Here is a 22,068-nt window from a genome sequence, read left to right as displayed (position 1 = left end):
TGCCCGTCTGACCTCTCTCATCGCCCTATCGCCCTTTCGCAACTCAACTAGCCACAGAACTGAATTACGAGCTCGATTTTTTTTTTTTTTCCCAAAAGCCAGGCAAGCCCAGCAAAGACGAGGGCTGCAGCACCACAGCCACCCCAAGTGCCACCTCCAGCCCTGTGAGGTGGGATGCAGCCCCTTTCAGTCTCCAGTGAGACTGCAGCAGCCCCCGTCGGTTCTTAGGTTAGGCTTTAGACCTCAATAAACCTCTGTTGTAAGACTCGTGTTTTCAGCTTCCTAAAGACACGCCGAGCCCCAAGTTTGAGCCTCCTGAGAGCTGTGCTCGGGCGAGGGAAGATTTAATTATCTGGCTGCAAAAAGCCAGATAGCTGGATTCAGCCGCGTGCACACAACCCTCTGCACCCCCTCCCCTCTTCATTGCTGCTCCACTTTTATCAGCATTGCGTCTATCCAAGGAACCGAGTCCATTGACATCTCCATCCTCCATCCCTGCAGTGCTTGACGTGGGACACACGACCTTGTCTGCAACGGACGTGTCAGTAGCAGAGCGCTTTCCTTGTTTAGGAGAGGAGGAAAAGAAAAACCTTACTGTACTTTGTGGGATTGCTTGATTTCGTGCTGGCCTGCGAAAAGCAGGCACTTTGAGGTAGGGCTACTGGGGGAAGTGGGACAAGGAAAGGGAAGAATCAGAGGATGCGGGCCTCGGAGGACAGCAGCGTGGTGTTGAGGAAGGTAGCTGCTCCCCGCTCTCGAGGCTGTTCTGAAGCAGAGGCGTCACACAACCCAGCACTCGAGAATGGGTTATCCTCCAGCCCTGGCAAGAGGCAGGAGTGAGGCAGCACGCGATGCCCATACGGCTACATCGAGCGGTGCAGCAACCCATCCCCCTCCTGCGGATCCCATCCTGAGCATTGCTCCAGCAAGGCCAGGGACCGTTTAACTGCAGAAGCTCACAGGGCAAGAAGCTGCAAGGTGCAGGAGGGCCCAGCTTCATCAGGAGGGCTCTAGAGGCACAGAATTCCTTAAGAGAAGCTGGATTCTTCCCCTCCCTCTTTCCCAGTAGATCAGCACAAGCACCAAGGTGTCGGAGACCTGCTTGCTCCCACGTCAACCAAGCGCTGCAAGGTTGCAGGACCCATTTCGACCTCATTTGGCCCCGTCATAAGTCAGGGGCTATGCGGTGACAGGATCCACTGCAGGGGAAAGGGACACCCTTGCCGCCCTGATCCTTTCTACACAACCCTGCCGGGGCAGATTTCCAGGCGCGGCGCAGTTCTGCTCTTGAACAAGTCCTTGGTTCTTTGCAAAGCGGGTAGTGAGGGATAAGAAGTTAAGTGCAGGGAGCCAGACCCCGGTAAATCTAAAGCTGGCATTAAAGAGACAGGAAGGAGCAAGCCACTCCGGGGTAATCTGCAGTGCAGCAGGAAAGCTGCTGGCTCCCTCCAGGGGCCACCAAGAGGCCAAGGACAGCTCTGAGGGAACGCAGGTAACTGGGGGGCTGTGTGGGGCCCTGCGGACCAGACTGGGCCCAGATTGGGGTACGATGGGGATTGAGAATCAAGACTGAACGTGCCAAGATGGTGCAAGCCAGATGCCCACCCCGGACCAGAACCCTCTCCGGGTTTGCAGGGGAGGAAGCCACCCAGATTCCTTGGCAAACAGGACTGCCTCTATTCGCAAATGTTCTGTCCTCCCTCAGGCTTCCTATGTGCCCCTTTCTTCTTAGCCAAGTGGGAATCTAGGAGGTTAGATCACTTAGGTGTAACTCTCTTGCCCCACACAAAGCCCCCTCCAGCGCAACCACGCGCGCTGCTCCAGCGTGCCTGGCAACGGCAAACCTCATCCCCGGGGCTGCAGCTGGGGCTCTGCAGGAGATCTGCCCCGAACGCGCGTCCTGCTGTGTGTGCAGGAGCCAAGGGCTGCAGCACGACCGGGGCGGGGGAGCTGGTTCACACACACCCCACCAAGCATGGCCGTGGGCTCTGGGGCCACCGCGCTGCCCAGAGCCTTTCACACCAGTCTGAAATCAAGGGAAGATGAGAGCATGAGGCAGTAAGAATCAGATCAGCTACGGCTGGCAGATGGAAAAGCAAGAAAGGCTGGTGATGGAGCCAGTCGTGGCTTCACTTTACATGTTTTCTGCTCGTATACTGACCCCTGTTTGCTTAGGTAAGTCAAGGCTTAGTCACCTTGGAGCTGGGGTGTCACTGCACAGAGGCCTACCCATGTCCATAAAACTGCCCCTGCTCTGCCTCCTCTATCGTGTTCTCTGCTCACTGGTGAGATCCCATGTTCTCAGGGGTATAGTCTCACTTCTGCGTCAAAGCCAGCTCCTTAGCCATGATTGCTGGTCATCCTACAGCAACTCCCAGCTGGCTCAGAGGGATTCTCTGCTCTGCTCAGTGTTCAGCTGGGGGCACCTCCATCAGGAGGTCACATATCTCACAGGTTGGTGATATGAAAAAAGCCCCCACCATTAGTCACAGAGCAAGGGCAGCACAGACACCAAGTCTTCTTGGGTCCCAGGCACCTTTTTCATTCAGAAGAAGGATTTATCCAAGATCAGATGTATCCCTGCACCAATCACAGCTTTAGTGAAGTTCAGTTTCCTGATGGAAAAGCCTTGGGGAATAGGAGCTGGCTTTGCAGCAGTGGGTCTGGATCAGGCCATTCCATGATGACAAATTACCGTCTTATTTCCCCTGTACAGTTCCCCTACACTCAGGAAAGCTACACAGTTTTCCCCCTACAGGGAAAAGCACAGCTGGGTCTAAGTTGGGGTGAGAAGGAAGATTTACCTTCAACCCTCTAAGCACCCCTTCTTTGTAGATGTACACAAAGCATTGGTCTCCACTCCTTATTCATGTGACAACTGCTTAAGGAACGGCTTTGCATATTATTGCCTCATCCTGTACAAGTTCCAGTATCAGGCATTAAGGACAGGTTAAAATAATACATATCTTTGCTCTCAAATCTCTACATGGCAGATGGAGCCCTTTTGTCACTCCACTGTGTGTGCCAGGGAGACCTTGGGTTTGAGCTATACTGAGACTTACAGGGACTACTTGCAGGTAGGATAAAGAGAAACAAACCTTGGCAGAGGCCTGGTCTGGAGGGAAGGTTTGATGATATGGGCAGGTAAGCCTAAGACAGAAAGAGGTTAGGAGAAAGAGAGCAACAGTCAAGTGTGTAAAAGGCTGATGTAAGGGGAGGGAATTACCCGATTTCCATAGCTGTGCAGGTAGTAATGGGCCTGACCTGCAGCAGCAGTGATTCACGTATTAGGAAAAGAGCTTTCTGGTGGAAAGGATAGAGAAGCACTGGAACAATCTGGGAAGGAGGAGAAATTCCTGCCTAGGGAAGATACTGGGGAAAGGCTCCTAGCAGGAGTCCTAAGGCAGCACTAGTTACCTCCAGCCTTATGCAGAAAGTGCCACAACCAGAAGGTGGCATCACACATCTCTTTCTCCCAAAGAATGGGGAAACCCCCAATCATCTTCACATCTTTTCCTAAGCCCCAAGGGTTTATCTGTGTCACCAGAGAGACCTGGAAAGGTACCACTGCTCGAGTGGCAACGACTAAGTGCAGGGTCTGTAAAAGCCCAGGCTTGTTCTCCTGATATAAGAACATGGCTGAGGCATCCCAACAGAAGGGATCAAATTCAAGGTGCTATTTTTTTTCCAGAAAGAGAGAAATGGATCCTGCAGAAATAATCCTATTTGAGATTACTTCCTCACATGGTTTGTGTCCAACTAGCTCAAAACCAACTGAGAGCATTACTGAGGTGTAATACCCCCAGGTGACATGCCAGACACACTGCTATTTTCTTTCACCTCCAAAGAACTCCCTTTCAATGAACCACACTTCTTCCTGGGTATGTTGCAGAAACAGAGGAAAACCATGATACTCTGATGTGCATAGGATTACATATATATATATATTATACAGCTGTACCTACAGCTTTCTTGTCCCCCTGAAAAGGACATGCTCAGGGGACTTGCAGAGAGAGGGAAGGGTTCCAAGCACATGCTTGAGGACCCTGGACTGTCTGCCCAACTTCCCAGGGTGAGAAGAGGAAGTTTTTTAGGTTATCAGGACAATTCATCTCACCTGCAGCACAGCTTTCCCAGCCCGGGCTGCCAGAGTTTTGACACCAGCAGTTAAGGGGCTCTGTACATGCCCTGCAGAGCCAGCCTGTACTCTAGAGCAGCTCTCCCACACTTCTGCAGAGTGGCTACAGGACCATTAGAGCACAGGGATCGCTTTCACAGGCTGCTCTCATAATCCTCTAAGTAATCCCATCATCAGCTGCTGCCCAGCTTAAGTAGGTGACACCTGTTTAAACTTTTATCACCCTTATTACATAGAGAGACCCAAGATAAAACCAGTTCCCGCAGCAGCAGAGGAAACAATAGCGGGACAAAACCATTCTCCCTCCTGCAAAGGCCCAGGTGACCGCAGGATGGCACTACTGCCACTTCTCTTGGAGGGACATCACGGCCGGTGCCAGGACTGGAATCAGAGAGGAGAGAGCTGCTGCAGGCAGCACTGATAACCTACCCGGCGTTTTGGCCTCCCAGGTGGTGTTTCTGTCACTTAACCGCTGATGAATGATTCAGCATCCTGCATCTACGCAGGTGCTCAGCTATGAACTCGGTTTCAAGACGGCGGCTTGAATTAAATTTCACTCTGAACTGAGGAGGCAATTCCGCCTCCTTCTGCCAGTGCAGCCCTGTTCCCCCAGCGGCGAGAGCCACCACTCGCTCTGGCATTTACAGAAGCAGCCAGAAGTGATGTTCTACCAGGCTCTTTCACCCTCATATTTTTAGACCGTTGTCCCTGTCCCTGCTGGCTTTGCTGCTCCGACTCACCTCTGAAACCCTTCGGCCTTACGGAGGAGAGGTGGCCAGGCATCCCGCAGCCCTATTACCCGTCCCTTTGTCTCCTGGTGCCTGATGTCCCCTCTGCAGAGGGCAAGAGGCTGCTGGGGAAGAGGCAGGCAGCCCTCGCAGAGCTTTTTCGGGGCGGGAGGCATGGCTGCGGCCGTGCACAAGGTGGCACTAGCTCTCCGCCTTAGCAAGAGGCAGCAGGGACCTGCGGGAAAGATGCTGCCGATGGGAGAGGCAAAGCAGGCGTTGCATTACTGTCTGTGTCAGAACATACGCGCTCTGGTTCCTTCCCCGCATACTCTGGCCCCTCTTCGGATACTCAGAACACCAGCCGACCTGCTCATGCACAAGTCTTTTCTTACAGACAGCAAAACTGGATATCGGGGCTATCAGTTCCATGGATGCCGTGGATGTTGGCCAAGAGCTCGTGTCTAAAAATCACAAGGCCCTTTCCTGTTGGTCTGCAGAGCAGTGCTGCGATGATAAACCAAACCATCTGGAGCCCCTTCTCCCCCTAAGGGTGGAAGGTTACAGTCTTTACCTGGCTCACCCTTAGCTGAGGAACTAGTTCTCCCTCCTTTCACTCATTTCCACAGGCTTCCCTGCCGAGAAGGAAGGGCTTGTAAATGGATGATGTCACTTTTGGAGGGGTTCCTTGTGGCTTGGTACTCTCACACGAGTCATCCCGGGGGTCCTGCAGCAACAGAGGTTGTGCAGCATGGATGCCAAGGCATGAGGCTCCCAAATCCAGGGCAACCAAGTTGCAGGTTTGGAGTGTAAGGCATGAGAAGTTGACATACCCAAGTGTCTGGAAATAAAATAAGGGGAGGGAGGAACTGGGAAGTAGCATAGAAGCACTGGAAACTAGCTAGTGGAAGCAGGAGGCTATTGGGGGCTGTTTTCCTGGGCCGCCTGGCAGTCTTCTACTGTAGACTCTGTCTGCTGGCACCACAAACCTTTCTGACAGAAGGTTCCCCCTTTTCCCAGTGGAGCTAGCAAGTACTGCCTAGACAAAGTCAGAAGCTTACACTATCAAAATCCTTATGCCAGACTTCACCTCCTGAAAGCCCGTTGTTTCGCAGCTAAATTCAGGTGCAGACGCCAGCAACAGGAGAAGAGCTTTTGGCATCGTTACAAGAAAAAGATCTAGAAGTGCTGTAGGAAGTTACATTCCAATTAGCTTCACGTCAATGGTGGGGTAAGCATTACAAAGCATTTAAAAGATCAAACGCAAAAGCACAGCTTGAGTAATAGGGACCAAGGCGGTTTCAGCGAGGAACAGTTGTGGTTAATCTGATGGAGCTTTTTGAGGCTGTAACTGCTACAGCAGTCAAAGTGGAGGAAACAGGCAGAGAGCACAATTAGGTTTGCAGCATGCAGTGGACAAGGCTTTGCAAAAGAAGCTAATGACCGAGATGGGGAGTCCCAGAATAAGTGGACATGCTGTAGCTTAATGCTCTGGAAATTGCTCAGAAACAAAGATGCGAGCAGGAAGGTATTAATGGAAACCTTCTATGTCAGAAGGCAATGATTCCTGGGATGGAGCGATACCGCCAGCGTGCCTGGAGCAGAACAAAAGGCACAAAGGTAAGAAAGACAGACAGCTCTCTAGGGCAGGGAGCTGTATTTCAGCTCTGAACATTATGATCTATGGCCACTCATGCCCCAAACAAACAACTCTTTTCTTTTTCTTGAACTGAGCTGCTAAAATGTTGGTTTTTGTACTACCTCCTTCATTTTTCTGCTTTAATGATGTTGAGGAGCTGCTTTTGGAACAAACAGTGCCAGCAGCACACGGAGGCCCCATTGAAGTGGGGAAGGACGAGTTGCGTGGCTGTGATCCCATCACAGGAAGGCCAAGCATGAGCTGTGCCAAATGGTGCTAACTGGGAGTCCCACTGCACACACCCTTCCCTCCAGGTATTCTGCAAATCTGCAGATGAATGGGAGTGGCAGGTGAGGAACTGAGGTATCTCATTTTTCATCTATTATTTTTGGTAAGAGTTTTGCAGCTGAGGCATATGGGAACAAATTCCAGGAAAGTGGCGCCTAAAACCCACCTTGAGAGCGGAGGCATAAGAGGAAACTCCAGTCTTAGTCATGTTGGAGGAAAGATAAGGTTTTCAGCTGTAGTCCTTGAATTCACTGCTTGGTTGTTATACTCACAAGTGTCCTGGGTTTAGCTAAAAACTCAGTTCTGTTTAGTCATTTTTACTTTCCAGTTCTGTCTCTTCTAAAAGGCTGCACTTTCGGAAGTTAGCAGCATGTTTCTAAAGACAGTGTCTGCTACTGGCAGTGGTAACACCTGATGTTTACAGTTACTGCCTGGGATGCAGAAAGGCTCTTGCTGATACTTATTCCTGCAGTGACCAAGGCCACTGCTGGCTCTTGTGTGCCACGCTGGGGGTGCCGGGTAGGAAGAGGGGTCACAAAGAAGTAAAAGGTTGCACCTCTGGGGGGTAATAGACAGGACAGGTGACCAACGAGAGTATTCCATCCCATATACGTCCTATTTAGTATAAACTGAGTGATCACGAGATTCTCTGTCCCTTTTTCTGCAATGGCCGGTGTCCAGAGAGGACTCCATCCGACCTCCTGCTTTTGATCCGGATCCTGAGTTCCAGGATCCAGCTCCCTGTATCCAGCTGCTGCTGAGCCTGGGGCTGCCCCAGCGCCTCCTGCTCTGCAGCATCAGTGGGGATTGATATCGGGGGAGGGAGTCGGGTTTGATACTGCGCTACTACCTGTAGTTGTATATAGTTCTTTACTTCTATCATTCCACTATTATTTCTATTATTGTTTCATTAAAGCTGTTCTAGTTTTTCTTCTCTAACTCATAAGTCTCTCTGCCTCATTCCCTTTTCCTTCCCATTTGGGAGGGGAAGAGGGGGTTAGAGAGGGGGGAAGAGGGGGTTAGAGAGCGGCTGTCCGTGTTAGTGGCCAGCCCAGCCCTAACCCGCGACAAGACAGACCAATTTTCAGCTCTAGGTACATCAATTCAAAGACCTCACCTTCCGGAAGTCACATCTTAGTGTGGTAGTTAAGATTCAAGCTCATAAATCTGTGAGCTACTATCATCAAGCCTGGTATAGGACAGATTTAAAAAAAAAAAACACCAAAAAAAAAAACAAAACAAAACTAAAATACGTTTAACTCCTGGAGCTCTTAGCACGGGGCGAAAAGTTAACCCATCCTGACCCTAGAGCAGCAGAGGCCACACAAGTTAACGAATCTATTTGCCACAGAACTATGCAAAGCACCACGGGAGGTCACCAAAAGACTCTGGAATGCACTCATATAATTTACTACACACCAGCTTATTCTCACATGCCTTTACTTCTCAACTCAAAAGGCGTTAAGAACTCTTGGAACAATTTACCAGTTACATCACACCACCTCAGAGTGATCCACATGTACCTCTAAGTTTTAAGTTAATGCCGAGGCCTTGCCCCATCACAAACATCTCCACAAAGGCATCCTAGATGTGCAGTTGGACCTATGGGAAGAGCCAAAGCACTGACCCCCTTCGGCTCATCTAACTGAGCTCTACGATCGCCACTGAACTGCCACGCTGGGAACCGTATCAGCCACGACCAAATTAGCACCACTGTGATGATCAAGATCTCTGCAGTAGGATTCTTGGCATGCTACTTGCTCTTACGTTTTCTCCAGCTCCACTAATCCTGAGCCTTTACCATGCACTAGCTGTGCTAATTCTGCAGCCTGGGGTGTAAATCCTGAAATAAGGTATCTTGGGTTTTTTTACAGCTAGGGTTCAATTAAAAAGTATGAGCAGGACTGTATGAGAAGAGAAGCAGTCCACAGTGACAGCTGAAGCGTCTTAAGACACTTAAGACACTGAAGAAAAATTCTTTTTGTCTTATTGGTGCTTTTACATTGTAAAAGAATTGCAGGGCTTCACAAGCCCATTGCTTTTTTATTTATCTGCAAATTCTTGCAGGACCCATCCTTGCAGAACCCCCTTGTCATGGGGAGGGAGGGCTGTAATTACAGACTAGAGGATGTGCTTTTACAGCCTCGGCAACTGGTCAGGCATCAGACCAGACCACTTCTCTGACTAAGGTTTTCTAAAAATGTGAAAAAGGGGTTGGTTTCTCTGCCCTGTATCTCTCAGAACAGTCTCTGATGTGCACCTCACCTCTTAGACCTCCTCCTTTCTGTTTTATTTAATTTTTAATCCTCCCAGTTTTCTCCTTGTTATCATTAATACTTTTAATGCATTTCCTACAAGAAATGGAGTGAGATTGCCAGCTAGTGGAAATCAGCAGTGTCTGGGGCTGTGCCAACTCCCTTCAGCTCAGACACAAAGCAACAGTTACCACCTTTTCACTTGTATGAAGAAAAAAACAGCACAGTTTCTTACTGTACCTCTCTTTGAAGCTTACAAATACGTGTATGTTTGTACATATATATCTCTATATGTAAAAGCTATCTAGTGGCTATTGCAGTGTCTATGGCAGAGTGTGATTTCTTTGAAAAACTAATGGCTTGTGTGCATAACGATCTTAATCTACTGAGGAAGAAAAGTGCCTTGTAGAATTAAGTCTGGGAAAGCCACAAACCTAACTGCATTGGAAATTATGAAATTAGATCATAAAGAAAACCCCTTTTCATTACCCAGCACTGTGGGGTTCCTGTTTGTACACCACTTATTTCCCGTGGCCAGGGGTGGCAGAGAGATCCTGCCTGCAAATCCCCTTTCTCTGCGATGTGACAGCCCTTGTAGCTCATCCTTCAAACTGAACGTTTGGTGCAGTCACCGCACTAGAGATGCCTTCTGCTTCTACCACACCCTAGGACTTGAAACAACAAATGAGAACAAAAGAAGTCACGGAATTCCTTTCACGTTTGCCACCTTACCTCTCAACTTTGCTCAGGTTTAGCTTCCCTGGCCCCCAGACATGCCTTTCTGTTCACACTGCAGAACAGACGGGGAGGCTTTTGTACGCTACGCTTGCAAACTTCTCTGCAGGCTTCTGACCACTGACCTCAACTCCCTGAGTATTTCTGAATAAAAACTGCCTACATTCAATGACTGAAAAGCACAAAAATGCTGTTTCATAAACGCCTTGTATCTTCTTACTTACCATCTTTGCTGCCTCTAAGGGGCATTCTCTAGAGCATCAGTCTGTCAGGAGGAGGTGTCGAGGAGGCTGCGTGCTCTCTCAAGTTCTATCACCGGTCATATTCACCAGGGCAGGCGATAATTTTGTGTATTGTTTCATAAGACGGTTACACCTCACAATCCACTCTCATTCCACCAGAAGGCTTTTGAAATTTAACAGGAGGAGCCTCTGTGCAATTTGTGATCTGCAGGTTCACATCCTTGGTTGTATTTATTATTAAAATAAACCAAATGGATTAATAATAATAATAATAATTTAAAAATAGCTATCTAACGATCATTTTGCGTGCCAGTCTTTTATGAACTCTCTCCTATGATTTGTCTTCACTATCACATGCTTTGAAATCACTTTATTAGCAACATGCAGTGTTTCCCCATCCTCAGCAAGGCCAGTAAATTAAGGAAAGAAATCCTGAATGATACCTGGCTCATAAAACCACACTCTCCTTTCTCATCTAGTGTTTTACTCACTATGGGCAGATTACACTTCCCATAGGAGCTCATTAGCGCTGCTCTTTGCTCAGCATCAGGAAATCTTTTGGAGTTGTGTTTCCTCCCGAGCTGGTAAAAATTGCTTTTTCTTTCTTCTCACGCCTTACTGCCCACCACTCCCCAGTTCTGAAATGGCATTTTTAGAAAGACACAGCTTTTGGACCAAAACAACCCCACCGTGCTTCTAACCTTGATGATGACAAATGAAGGAACTGCCAAGTTATGTGAACCAAGGGTATAGCCAAGGAACAATGAAAAATACCCTTATCAGATTAACAGGTTAAAACTCAAAGCCCTTGTTCCTTGTCAGAGCAAACAAGGAATTATGAGTTTTAATATCTTTGTTGTAATTTCTGTTTTACAGAAGTCAACTGTTTAAAACAAGAGGACACAAACTCCCTCACACTCACTTTTAAAATGCTACATGTCTATTGCAATGATGCAACACACCAATACACTTCCTAAATAGTTTCTTTTGTTCTTTCTGTTGTCAGATTAATGAAAAAAGCATAAATCACCACAACACTCTGGCCCTAAAGATTGAACATTGTGAAATAAGCCAGCTTAGTTAAGCAGGTACTACAAGGTGTAACAAAAAAGCACGATTTGGCGTCTTTGTGTGCCTGTCCAACCGCTGCACACAGTTCAGTTTCAGTAGGCGACAATTTAGCATTTTGACTCAAAGGGAGATCTCAACAAAGTTATGCAGCCACTTGCACAGGGACTGAGAAGGGTAAAACATACCCAAAATCCCCACGACTTGCCAGTGGCTTAAACTGGAAAACCTGTTCTGGTGTCTCAGAATCTAATACTGTCCCAGAAAGGGAATCCTTACTGGTAATCGCTTCCTTGGCAACATCTCCTCGACAGTGAGCAGCCGCCAGCCCGAGCCACCGCCGGCCGCCTCTCTGGGCTGTTATCCCCAGTCACTGCTCTATCTCTGAGCACCTGTGGAAAAGTACAAAATAGCTCCTTTAAAGACTAAATCCTGCAATCTTGGAGAAGAACAGTTCAAAAGATCTATGCCATGGCATGGTTTTGTTGTCTGCCCTAACCTGTACCTGCCTTCCAGGTTTTGTCCTGCCTCAAACCTGAGCAGCAGAAATGGGAAGGATCACAGCTTCCGTGTGTTCCAGGGCACTCCAAAGGCTCTGAACCAGGAAAACACTGGAACACAGTTCTTCAAAGTTTACCAGGTAATTGTAGCAAAAAATGCAGCTAAAGTATTTGGAAAATAAGGTTATCACAGGCCAAATTGTCAAAATAACTTGTCCTTCCACAGAAGGGTTTGAGGGCTCCTGATCATCAGCTTATTTAAAAGTGGCCACAAGCTTCTGCTGACAGTTTTTGAGGTTACAAAAGCATTTGTTTGTTACAGGCCTCAGAAGGGTTTTTCCCTGTAAAAAATCACACTATCTGCACTCACAGAAAAGTACGCTGCCAATATGTTCAAAATTTACATGGAATGGATTTTTATTAGAAAAGACTTTCCATACATACCAACGGGGTAAGAAAGCCAGTCTCCATAAATCCCCGGACCTTCTAAAATTCACTCTTTTCCTGAATGTGCTGATTATCCAGGAGTTTCACCCCACATGGAGAGGAAGCCACTCTGCCACTGAGCCTAACTTTGTAAACCTGGGCCCAATACATGGCATGTGGAGTCTTTCCTTAGAAAGTGAATCTCCAGCCAGCTGTAGACACTGGTCTGCTTTGCTTCCCACAATTCTTCGGCAGCCGCAGCCAAAACACTGCTCCTGCAAAGTGTGTTTTGCTGCAAGAATCAGTATGTTCAGCTTCTCTGCCATCAGTGTTCTCAGCTGACTAAAATGTGCCGCTACAACAGAGCCAACAGCAGCAAGAACTCTTCCTGCCTCCCTGGTTTCTAACTTCTCAAGAGGGTTTGAAGACCACTCACTTTCGGGAAGACGCAGAGCTCGCAGAGTGGGATGTTATCAGTAACCCAGTTGCTTTTACAACGTGTAGATCCACAAGAGCAGAGCACAGAATTCAAAACTGGTGCAGTTTACAGTCACACTGTAAATGGGAATGTAGTCAGGCAGCAACACTTCAATGGAAGGACTACACAGACTATATAAATGACAAAAAAAGCTCCCTAATAATACACGTTTAAGATATATGTATCATTTGCTGATAACATCTACTTTCTTCATATCTCACCCCATAGAACGGTGAGGGAGGAACAAGAAAAAAGTCCAAGGTTGCTTGTGATATGTATTACTGCTCAATGCATTGCATCAATAACCTCAAAATACCTAAAGAATGCAGATTTGGCAAAAACAAGTATTTACACCTCTTTCGTACTGCCTTCATTATTGAAACTACAGCAAAACACCAGATCCTACTGATTTAGCAGCTGTTGGACAACACTAGAAATGCATTTGGTGAAGACTTTACCAACTGTCTGTTGTCATGGTAACATCCCAGGTAAAAATAATTTCCTGAATAACTTATAAACAGACAGATGGCATAAAACCTCCTACACTCGCCAAATTAAAGGAGATTCAGTAAAGACAATGTAGATGCCAGTTCTGTGAAGTCCTGCATATTGAAGAAATCAGATTTCCATGGTCTTCCTTGTGCTGTTAGCAACTCACCTCAGGAACATGAACAAAAGGGAGATCAGGGACGTTACAGGAAGCAAAAAGATGATACAGAAGTCAAGTCAGCACTATTTTATGTAGGATTTCCCAAGTGATTACCAAGGTGCCCTGAAATGATGATCCTACATAAAATAAGGAAATTAATCCAGTATCATACCAACGAACAAAAGCTGTTCTTGTAATTTCTAAAGCCTTGCCCTGCTTATACTCTCGCTAGGAAATGAAAAGTATTACAGAGTGTCATCACATTGCCTACGCAGTGCATTGCTGCATATGCAACACACAAGTCAATTTTAAAGGATTTTTTTCCGACACAAGCTTCTGGAAGACAGGAAAGCTGTGAGATCAGGAACACTCAGACACAAGACAATCCCATTCACCCCAACATGAGGTCCCAAATGCCAACCTGCGTGAACTCGAAGTAGAGCCAAGAGAATGATGTCAGCTCCCAAACAGTCCATCGGACACATTACTCATGAAATCCAAAATCTCCCTCTGCCAAGTCACACTCCAATTAAGTCATTTCAACATTTTGAGTCAAATCCTTTACTACTAAAAATAGGGTGTACAAGAGCTGTTCTTTCTCAAAGGAGCTGTGGACAAGGCAGGCAACAGTCGAGGTGGTTATCACAGAAAAAGCCACAGCTACGCTCGTGCTATTCTTGGGCAGTATCACAAATTCCAATTAAAAACCTGCACTTCCCCAAAAATAGCGAACAGCTTTCTCCTAAAATGAGCAGATGCTGAGCACTGTTGTGAGAAAAAGCCAGAGCTTTTTCCAAGTGAAACAGATTGCTCCACATAAAGAATTCAAAGTAACTGAGAGACCAGAAAAAGAAGCACTAGATCAAAACACGCTTTCCCCCCATTAGGTATTGTTTGCACTTCATTTTTGCATTAATCTGTTACTTTTACCAAGCTTCCCTCACTCCTTTACTCAACAGGTGTACAAGAAAAGGGCACTAACATTACAACAGTTATTTTGCTTTTGTAACATCCCAAGTTTTTTAATGCCTACATTTACTGGAATTTCCATCTTCTCCAAGTAGTACAGCCACTCATTATTAAAGTGGCAAAGTAGACACATTGAAAAATGAAATAATTTTTTTTAAGTATTTTAAAGAAACTCTCATATCTTTAAAGTCCTTTAAAGGGTAAATTAAAGTGGCAAAGTAGACACATTGAAAAATTAAGTATTTTTTTTAAAGTATTTTAAAGAAACTCTTGTATTTTTAAAGTCCTTTAAAGGGTACAAGGAAAGAAAACACAGTAAGATTTTTAATTTTACATCCACTATTTCTCTACCAAAACTAAGTGAGGGAAAAACCAAAATCTGACCTTAATTTACAGGCACGCTGTGTTGTGATAGAGCAACAATCTTGAACATGAGTTTGGGTTTTTTTTGTCTGCCCACTTCTGTCCTTCCATTTCAGCGTAGGATTAACACCATCGTTTTCTCTACAAACTCAAGTCACTTAAAAAAAATCCTCCACAGCAACAAACATGATCTCCACAAAGATTAAGTATTCAGTATTATTACTTTTGGTGTGACTACCTGCAAATAAAGTGTTTTTTTCCCCTAATGGTGTAACGTTCACAGCTTCAGAGCACTACAATATGCTGACCAGTAAAGGAACCAGAGAAAGAATTTTGCTTAACTCTGTCATCAGCATTTGGTGCTACCAGCCACACTTGGCGTCAAAGCAGAAGGCAGCAGGGATACTGTCAAACACACACATAACTCTTAAAAAAAAAAAAATCAAACAAAAGGAAATCATTCAAGGAGTGAATTTAAGCACAATTTCCAAAAGCACACAGGCAAGTTCTTTTAGAACTATTACTTAGGCTAAATAAAGAATAAGACCTAGGACATGAAGTTACTCTGCGACAGACACCGGAGAAATGCTTCTTCCTTCTCCAAATGCAATTTGAACACTGTGAAACAAAGAAGTGAGGCGGCTCTTTAAACTGAACCGACAGCTGATGGAAAATGAGAACCACCAGCAGCCAGCTTTTCAGTTATCTTGACATGGTCATAACAAAAGCAATTATTTTACCCGCTGCTCAACTTTTTCTCCGCTTAACTCCGATAGTGCTGTACAACCCAGCCCCAGCGCTGCGAGATCTGCAAGAAATCTCTGCAGGCTGAAGCTGTTGGGAATTTTTTCTGCTCCCCAGAAAGCCACAGAGCAGGGTGAAACACATCAGAACTTCTCTTAAGATGACCAGATCTGTTTCAGCTAGAGGCTCTTAATTTGTTGCCTGAAGTCTATCACAGCAAAGATACCTTTTTTTTTCCCCCCCAAATCTAGAGAAATTAATTAAAGTTGTGTAAGTTTTCTCTTCAGGGTCCAGATGGAGCTGAATACTTTTTGGCTCTGGCATCACCAGCTGTAAATGTCCTGATACAACAACTGAAATTACCAGCAGGTGCTTTTATTAGACAATTAATATGTTTATAAAATGCAGTCTTGCTTCAAAAAGTCAATTAAAAAAAGGTATCAAGTGAAATTACTAAAGTTAGAGTTGGGAAACACAGCCAACGGCTGTAAAAGAAACTGTTTAGAGCTTTACTTCTATTTGCAAAGTTCTTTCCTCATCCCAGCGACCCACGTCTGTGCTACTGCCTCCTGAAGACTACAGGACAATTTCAATTCTTTCTTCAGCATCTCTACTATACGACGAGAAAGGAAAGGACACGTGACAGCCATGGCACACACACGTGTGCCTCTGAGGAACGGTACTATCCAAAGCAGCTCAAATCTCCTCTGCAGCGTCCTGCGAAACCCTCTCCCAATCAAGTGTGCTGACAGCAAACATCTAAGTTAATCAAAACATTTCTCAAACTCCAACTCGCAAGTCAGCATAAAGGGCGATTATAACATAGGAAAACAACTGAAAGTAGGGGAAAAAATGAAAATGACATCAAACTTGCTAAATATGTATTGTTTATTAAGGCTTGTATTCTCCTAGAGGAAAAAGTTAATCTGATGCTGTCCATTACCCCTTACAGGCAGCAACAGTCCAGAGACAGAGTTATACGTTCTAAATACAAGTCTAAATGATACAGATTAAACTTTATTTAAATTGGAGGTCCTTTTGGAGTAAATAGTATTCAGAAGATACTTGCTTTCTAATATAGTAAAAGATCCTCTACAATAAACACGTGCAGATTCAGTGTGCTAGAGCAGCGGACATGAGCACCATTTCCATGCTTAATTGGAACTCCAGTTGGTGACAGGTTCTCCGACGGTCCCCTCACTCCACAAAAACATGACAGCAAATTCAGTTTCTTAAAACAGGTTTTTTTACTCATCCAACAGAAAAAAAAAATTAGACATACACACTGTCAATTTTAAACATCTGAGGCATAATCCATCATATTATCCGTACTATTAGTTCCTACGTTAAAGCTCAGCATTATTGGTATAAAAAACTTTAAATGGCATTAGGATTTGGGGAGTGGGAGGGGAGTAATGAAGGGAAGGATTAAAAATGATCTGCAATTAACTAATAACACCTGAAAGCTGAAACAGGTTTCAACACATTGTCCAAAACCCCTGCAATGTTGATAGCATCACATTATTATTTAAGCTACAAAAACCGTAAAGCAGAATTATGGCTGAGAGAAAGCATCTCGCTCACTCTCGGCAGGATATGGTATAACAAACGCACACCGAAGCACTGGTTAACAGAATGTGAAAAGGAAATTTTTTTCCAGAGAAACAATTTCACTGACAATCTGATTTTTCTACTAGACAGAAAAAACCAACATGGCGCATTAGCAATTTTAAAAGTGTAATTGTACAGATAAATAAAGAGGCAGAGCAGCTGCACAGAGTGATCAGAAATTTAGGGTTTTTTTTTTCATTTCAAGATTCTGAAGTGCAGTATCTTAAAGGGTTTTTTAAATGACAGGAAAAGAAAAAAATAAAAATCAATGTATGGTTTATTACTTCCGCCATGAAGAAAAAGGGCTTGGGAGGAGGATAAAGGAAGATTTGTGATGTATTCTCCATAATCTCTATATCTGGCTAGGAACATAATTTGTGCCAAAATAACGTCTTTGGGAAGCACTGACACTTTAGTATGCTCATGTATAGGTCCACATTAGGTTAATATAACTGTTTACCAACTTAAAAAAATAAAAACAGACACACCTTTATTAATGATTTCTACAGAATTTTACATAGAAAAAAAGATACAAATTAATGCAGATCCACTTGGGCAAAAATAAACTACAATGTACTTAAAGATGCGACAACTTAATTTCCCCTGCACGAGAAGATATATTGGAGCTGAAAGCTTTAGGTTGTCCTGATGCCAGGATACAGCACCAGTATACTTAAATTTTGTTTCTCATAGTCGAATTTAATATCAGTTCTAGTATATATATCAAACTGTATATGTTTATTCTTATTGTTTGTTTCGATTCTGACGTTCCTGCAAAGAGAAAAAAGTTAAAAAGTTAAAGATTTTAGTCACACAAACAAGCAAAAAGATTTTAGTAGCATAAAAGCACTAACGTGACCCCAGATAATTACACACTTTGTTAAAGCATTGCTTCTACATTTCATAAATATATATGTATATACCGACAAGCCCAAGGACTTGATAACATTAAGTGCAGTTTCTAGTGGAACATTCATAGGGATTTGAGCTCTCTAGAAATTCTGTTCCTAATTTTTCCTACCTATTCAACTATTCCAGGAGGCACTTTAAAATACCTGACAAGCCAGGAGAAGAAAAAACAAACTAACCTCCCCCCTCCCAAAAAAAACCCAACAACCCATCAGCAGGTGCAAGCAAAGTTACATACTTTTGCAGTCTTATAAAAAACATGGCTTGACTTAACCCAAGAATTTCTGGAAAAGGTTCTAGTACAGAGGCTCTTGTAAGTCTCTCAAAAGCTTTTTAACCACAAACACTGAACACAGACAAAGGTTATCTAAGGGAGATGTGCAGACATCCATCAGTTGCTCTAAGTCTTCACCCAACTTGTGCTCCCCCAGCAGCAACAGCCATGCCCCCGCTCTGACTGAGAGCAGAGCCTCTGCTCAGGCCTTACACAGGTAAGCTGAGCAACACAGCAACAAAAAAGGGGGAACTTTTTCATGAATTGTTTCAAGAGCCTCCTAAGTTGCAGAACGTGCAGAAGACAGTACAACAAGTTGAACAAAATCTGCTGCTCTATCTTTTCCCAGTTCACCCAGACTGAACTGAAAGGGCTCAGCCTCACTGTTTTCCACTTCATCCCCAAAGTGCTTAAAGCAGATTGTACGGCACAGAACGTAAAGACTCTGCTTTTAGTATTGTACTTGAATGCATCAATACAGCACCAAATCCTATTTCAAGTGAGAAAACTGTGAAACAGCCTAAGCATAAACAACAGTCAACCCCTAAACTGCACATTTTATTTGGTTTCTGGAATCTTTCTGTATAAAATTAATCTCAAAATTGTTTCTGTTGCAAAGTAAAGCTTCTGTGCAAATATATCAAACATTATAAATGTAACAGACTGTACTTGCTACTTCAGCTGGTCACAGCATAAAAATCAGAAGAGTCTTTTTAAAATGGAATTATTGATTTCTGCCTCCAGGCAGAATATTAGTTTTATTACGAAAATTGAAATATTAAGTCAACAAAGTCTATAAATCTTAATCTATGATTTAAGACTGAAGCAAAAGACAGCAAAATTGTTTTATCAAATCAACAAAACAGACCACGTAAAGTGGTATAATTTAAGGATCTAAAGTCCTCCTATCTTTTAACTGCTGACTTACGATGAACTGTCAATGAAACTAATTTCTTAGTGACAGAGTATCAGAACATATTATATGATGTATGTTATTAATGAAAAGAATCGTCTGCTTGATACTTCACACTGAAGTTAGACAGAATCTAAAACTCACTCCTATCAACCCCATTTTCAGGCTTTCAAAGAAGTAATTGTTCTACCCTGCTTTCATTTCTAAGGTAGCCAATCCCTTTTACTCTGCTTCACAGCCCTACCATGCTCATTGGCCCATTCTTTGCCACCGCCACCTTATATAAATTATTTTTAGTTCTCTGTACAGTCACTCATTGACCTTCATAATTCCACTTTTGTTAAAAATCAAGTTTTTCCGTTCACATGGGCTATTCCCCCGTGAAAAGAACACAGGCTATCACCTAAGACTTCTACCTGGTACCTACAAAGCATGTGCCTGGCATTCAGAGACTCAGCTCAGGCTTTATAAGCCAGTAAAAAAGTACTATTTATTGAGCAAGTTATCAAACATTTCCTCCTACCTTGCAGCTCGCTTTCTCTCTTGGGGGCTAATCTGAGTCCTCCTTTTAAAAAGTGTCTGAAACCATACAAACTGATGGGGAGAAAACTGATGCAACAACTCTTCGTGCTGTTGAGAATGGCTCTTTTTTTAGAAGTTCTAACTCTCAAATTCTCTTCCTTGCTATTTAGCACTACTGCAAGCAAGAACAAGCAGTTTTGTAAGCAGATAATGCTTTGTTCATCTGGGTTCTGAAGATCCATCTGGAGCCTTCATAGGTTCTCTTCTTCAGGGGAATTCTCTGATACCTCATAGGGGAGCTTCTGCTGCGTATTACTCCTTCACAACATTAGTAAGTCTAGTCTTCAGATACAGGAAAAACAGGTTTTCACAGAACCTGCGGAAGCTCCCTTTCTGGAAACACTCACCTCTGTCAAATTTGTTCCCTCCACCTCAGGCTAAAGTAGCCGTCAACCTGCCCACTAAACTTTATTTCTTAAAGTCAGTAGGATTAAAGTTTTCATCTTATGACACAAAAATAGAAATGCTTTCTTTATACCAGGAAATACAATTAGTATTAATTTTAACTTTTTTTTTTTTAAATTGCAGTTTTGGAGGAAGGACAATATCCATCCTTAAAAGTTTTGCATTAATGTGTTCACAGAAAGCATAGTGAAAGGAAAATGAGTGTTTCTAAGTGCCAACCTGTGCTGGCTGACACTTCACAGTACTGAATCACCCAAAAGGAGGACTGGTAAGCTTGAGGATCCAAGAGCTTTCCGAGATATGACTACGTGGCTCTTCCAGCACAACACCAACGTGCAGACCTTAGAGTAGCTGAGTGCCTATATAGACACAGATCAGAGGCAGCAACCCAGCAGGCCAGTATCTGTGACCACTCAGTTAAATACATGAAGATGAGCTGCTAACAGTGGAGCAACCCACCTGTCCTACCACGAGATGCAAATTACAACACCAAAAGCTACAAGTGTATTTTCTCTACAAGCTTTTTAACTTTGTAAGACAATTTAGTTAAAATTACACAAGCACGTTCACAAGGAATGATAACGAAAAAGAAAACACAGTATAATACCGCATTAAAGAAAGTTCTCTGACATGTTGCAACTTTTTTTACATTTTAAGAGCATGAACTCTGATCACAAAAGTTGCTCTCTTTGTGGACACCTTAGGGGCCCTGGGAACTGATTGAGAAATGCTAAGAGGGTCAGGAGAGCTTTCATACCACTCAACTTTCTTGCCATTTCACTCAAGACACCAATATCCTTCTAATTACTCCATTCCCAGGCTCTGAGTCACCAGGTTGGGCTTAAATAGTTTATTACTACAGCGAATCAAAAGTTGGACTTGAATCCCAGCATGAACAAATTTTCCCTCGATTCTAGATGACGATAGAGTCCTTAAGCAATGCTGGTAACAGTGATGAATGTTTGGCACTTCAGTGAGTTCCTCCAGCATTATACCTGCCCAGTCTGTATCTGATGATTTGGTGTTAACATAGAGCTTCCCCGACCAGTTAAATTCAGGGTACATCCACTGGAGCTTCTGCTGCACACATCAGTTCAGCTAACAAACTGCACCCATCCAAAGAGAAGAGCTGAAATGCTAGTGGCTTGCATTGTCCAGACTACCTGAAGTTAGTCTTCCCATGAAATTAAAGCATTCAAGCCCTCCATGCGAGGATTTTTAAGAATTCTGGCCCTTTGTAATCACAACGGTGGTGAAATGGACTTGTAAAATCTCAACAAGTAATTTTAGAGCTTAAGAGAATGTAATGAATTAAGAACATCACAACATGAAAATCAGTTAAGATGGCACATTTACAAACACCATGTGAAAATGTCCATTACATCATAAGATACCTTAATCAGTAATAAGGTTATTCAAAAATTATTGTCTACGAAGGGTAACTTTGTGTAACAGGAAGGGTTCAACTTCAATAGCACAGACTTTAAGACGCTGAAGTTTGTGCACATGCTGCAAAAAAGCTCATCAGTAATCAGCTGGACTTTTAAAATTCATTTAGTCCATTAAGGGGAAAATAACAACTTTCCACACAATAATTTTATAGAATGCAATCCAACAAGCAGTATCTTATTTTTCATTTCTTCGCTGTTGATCTGCTTTACCTCTCTAGCACTACTATCCTCCTCTGTGTACTTCTATTGTTTCTATACTGTCTTACATTTTAAGCTACCCAAAGGAACCTAAGAAATGTTAAAATTAGACTTCAGTTGTTTTTCTAAATGCGTTACACAAACTAGAACCTCAGTTTTAAATGAGGCAGAAAAAAATACACTATTTTGAAAAACTGATCCTGTTATAAAGTAGTGACCTGGGTAAGAACATTGTACCAGCATTTGAACTGAAAGTGGAAAATAGTTGTATCTGACAGAACAACCCAAAGTGGGATCAGGCCAATAGTTGAACATCAGTCCCCTGAGCTACCACAAAGCAAAGAAGTTTGATGTTCAGTACACAGCCATCAGGATCTTCCTCAGGCCAGTAAGTTAAGTGGTCAAGACTAGATCTCCTATCATTTCTGAAACGTACGTTATTTTCCCCTCCAGACTTGGTAGCAAATCACAGGGAGACTCAGCATTAAAAAAGCCCAACAAGTCAC

General features: G+C 43.9%; 1 protein-coding gene across 1 annotated transcript in view; it reads right to left on the bottom strand.

The window, feature by feature from the left end:
• Positions 1-16,089: 16,089 nt before the first annotated feature.
• Positions 16,090-22,068, bottom strand: part of YTHDF1 (YTH domain family, member 1) — a 15,040-nt gene continuing 9,061 nt past the window's right edge. Inside the window, exon 4 of the mRNA XM_009872625.1 lies at positions 16,090-17,601. Within this exon, the coding sequence (XP_009870927.1) occupies positions 17,575-17,601 (27 nt within the window). The 3' untranslated portion in view covers positions 16,090-17,574. The remainder of the gene's footprint in view (positions 17,602-22,068) is intronic.

This window comes from Apaloderma vittatum, unplaced genomic scaffold, assembly GCF_000703405.1.
Source record: "Apaloderma vittatum isolate BGI_N311 unplaced genomic scaffold, ASM70340v1 scaffold16677, whole genome shotgun sequence".
Classification (NCBI taxonomy): domain Eukaryota; kingdom Metazoa; phylum Chordata; class Aves; order Trogoniformes; family Trogonidae; genus Apaloderma; species Apaloderma vittatum.
This window is presented reverse-complemented; position numbering and strand designations above follow the sequence as displayed.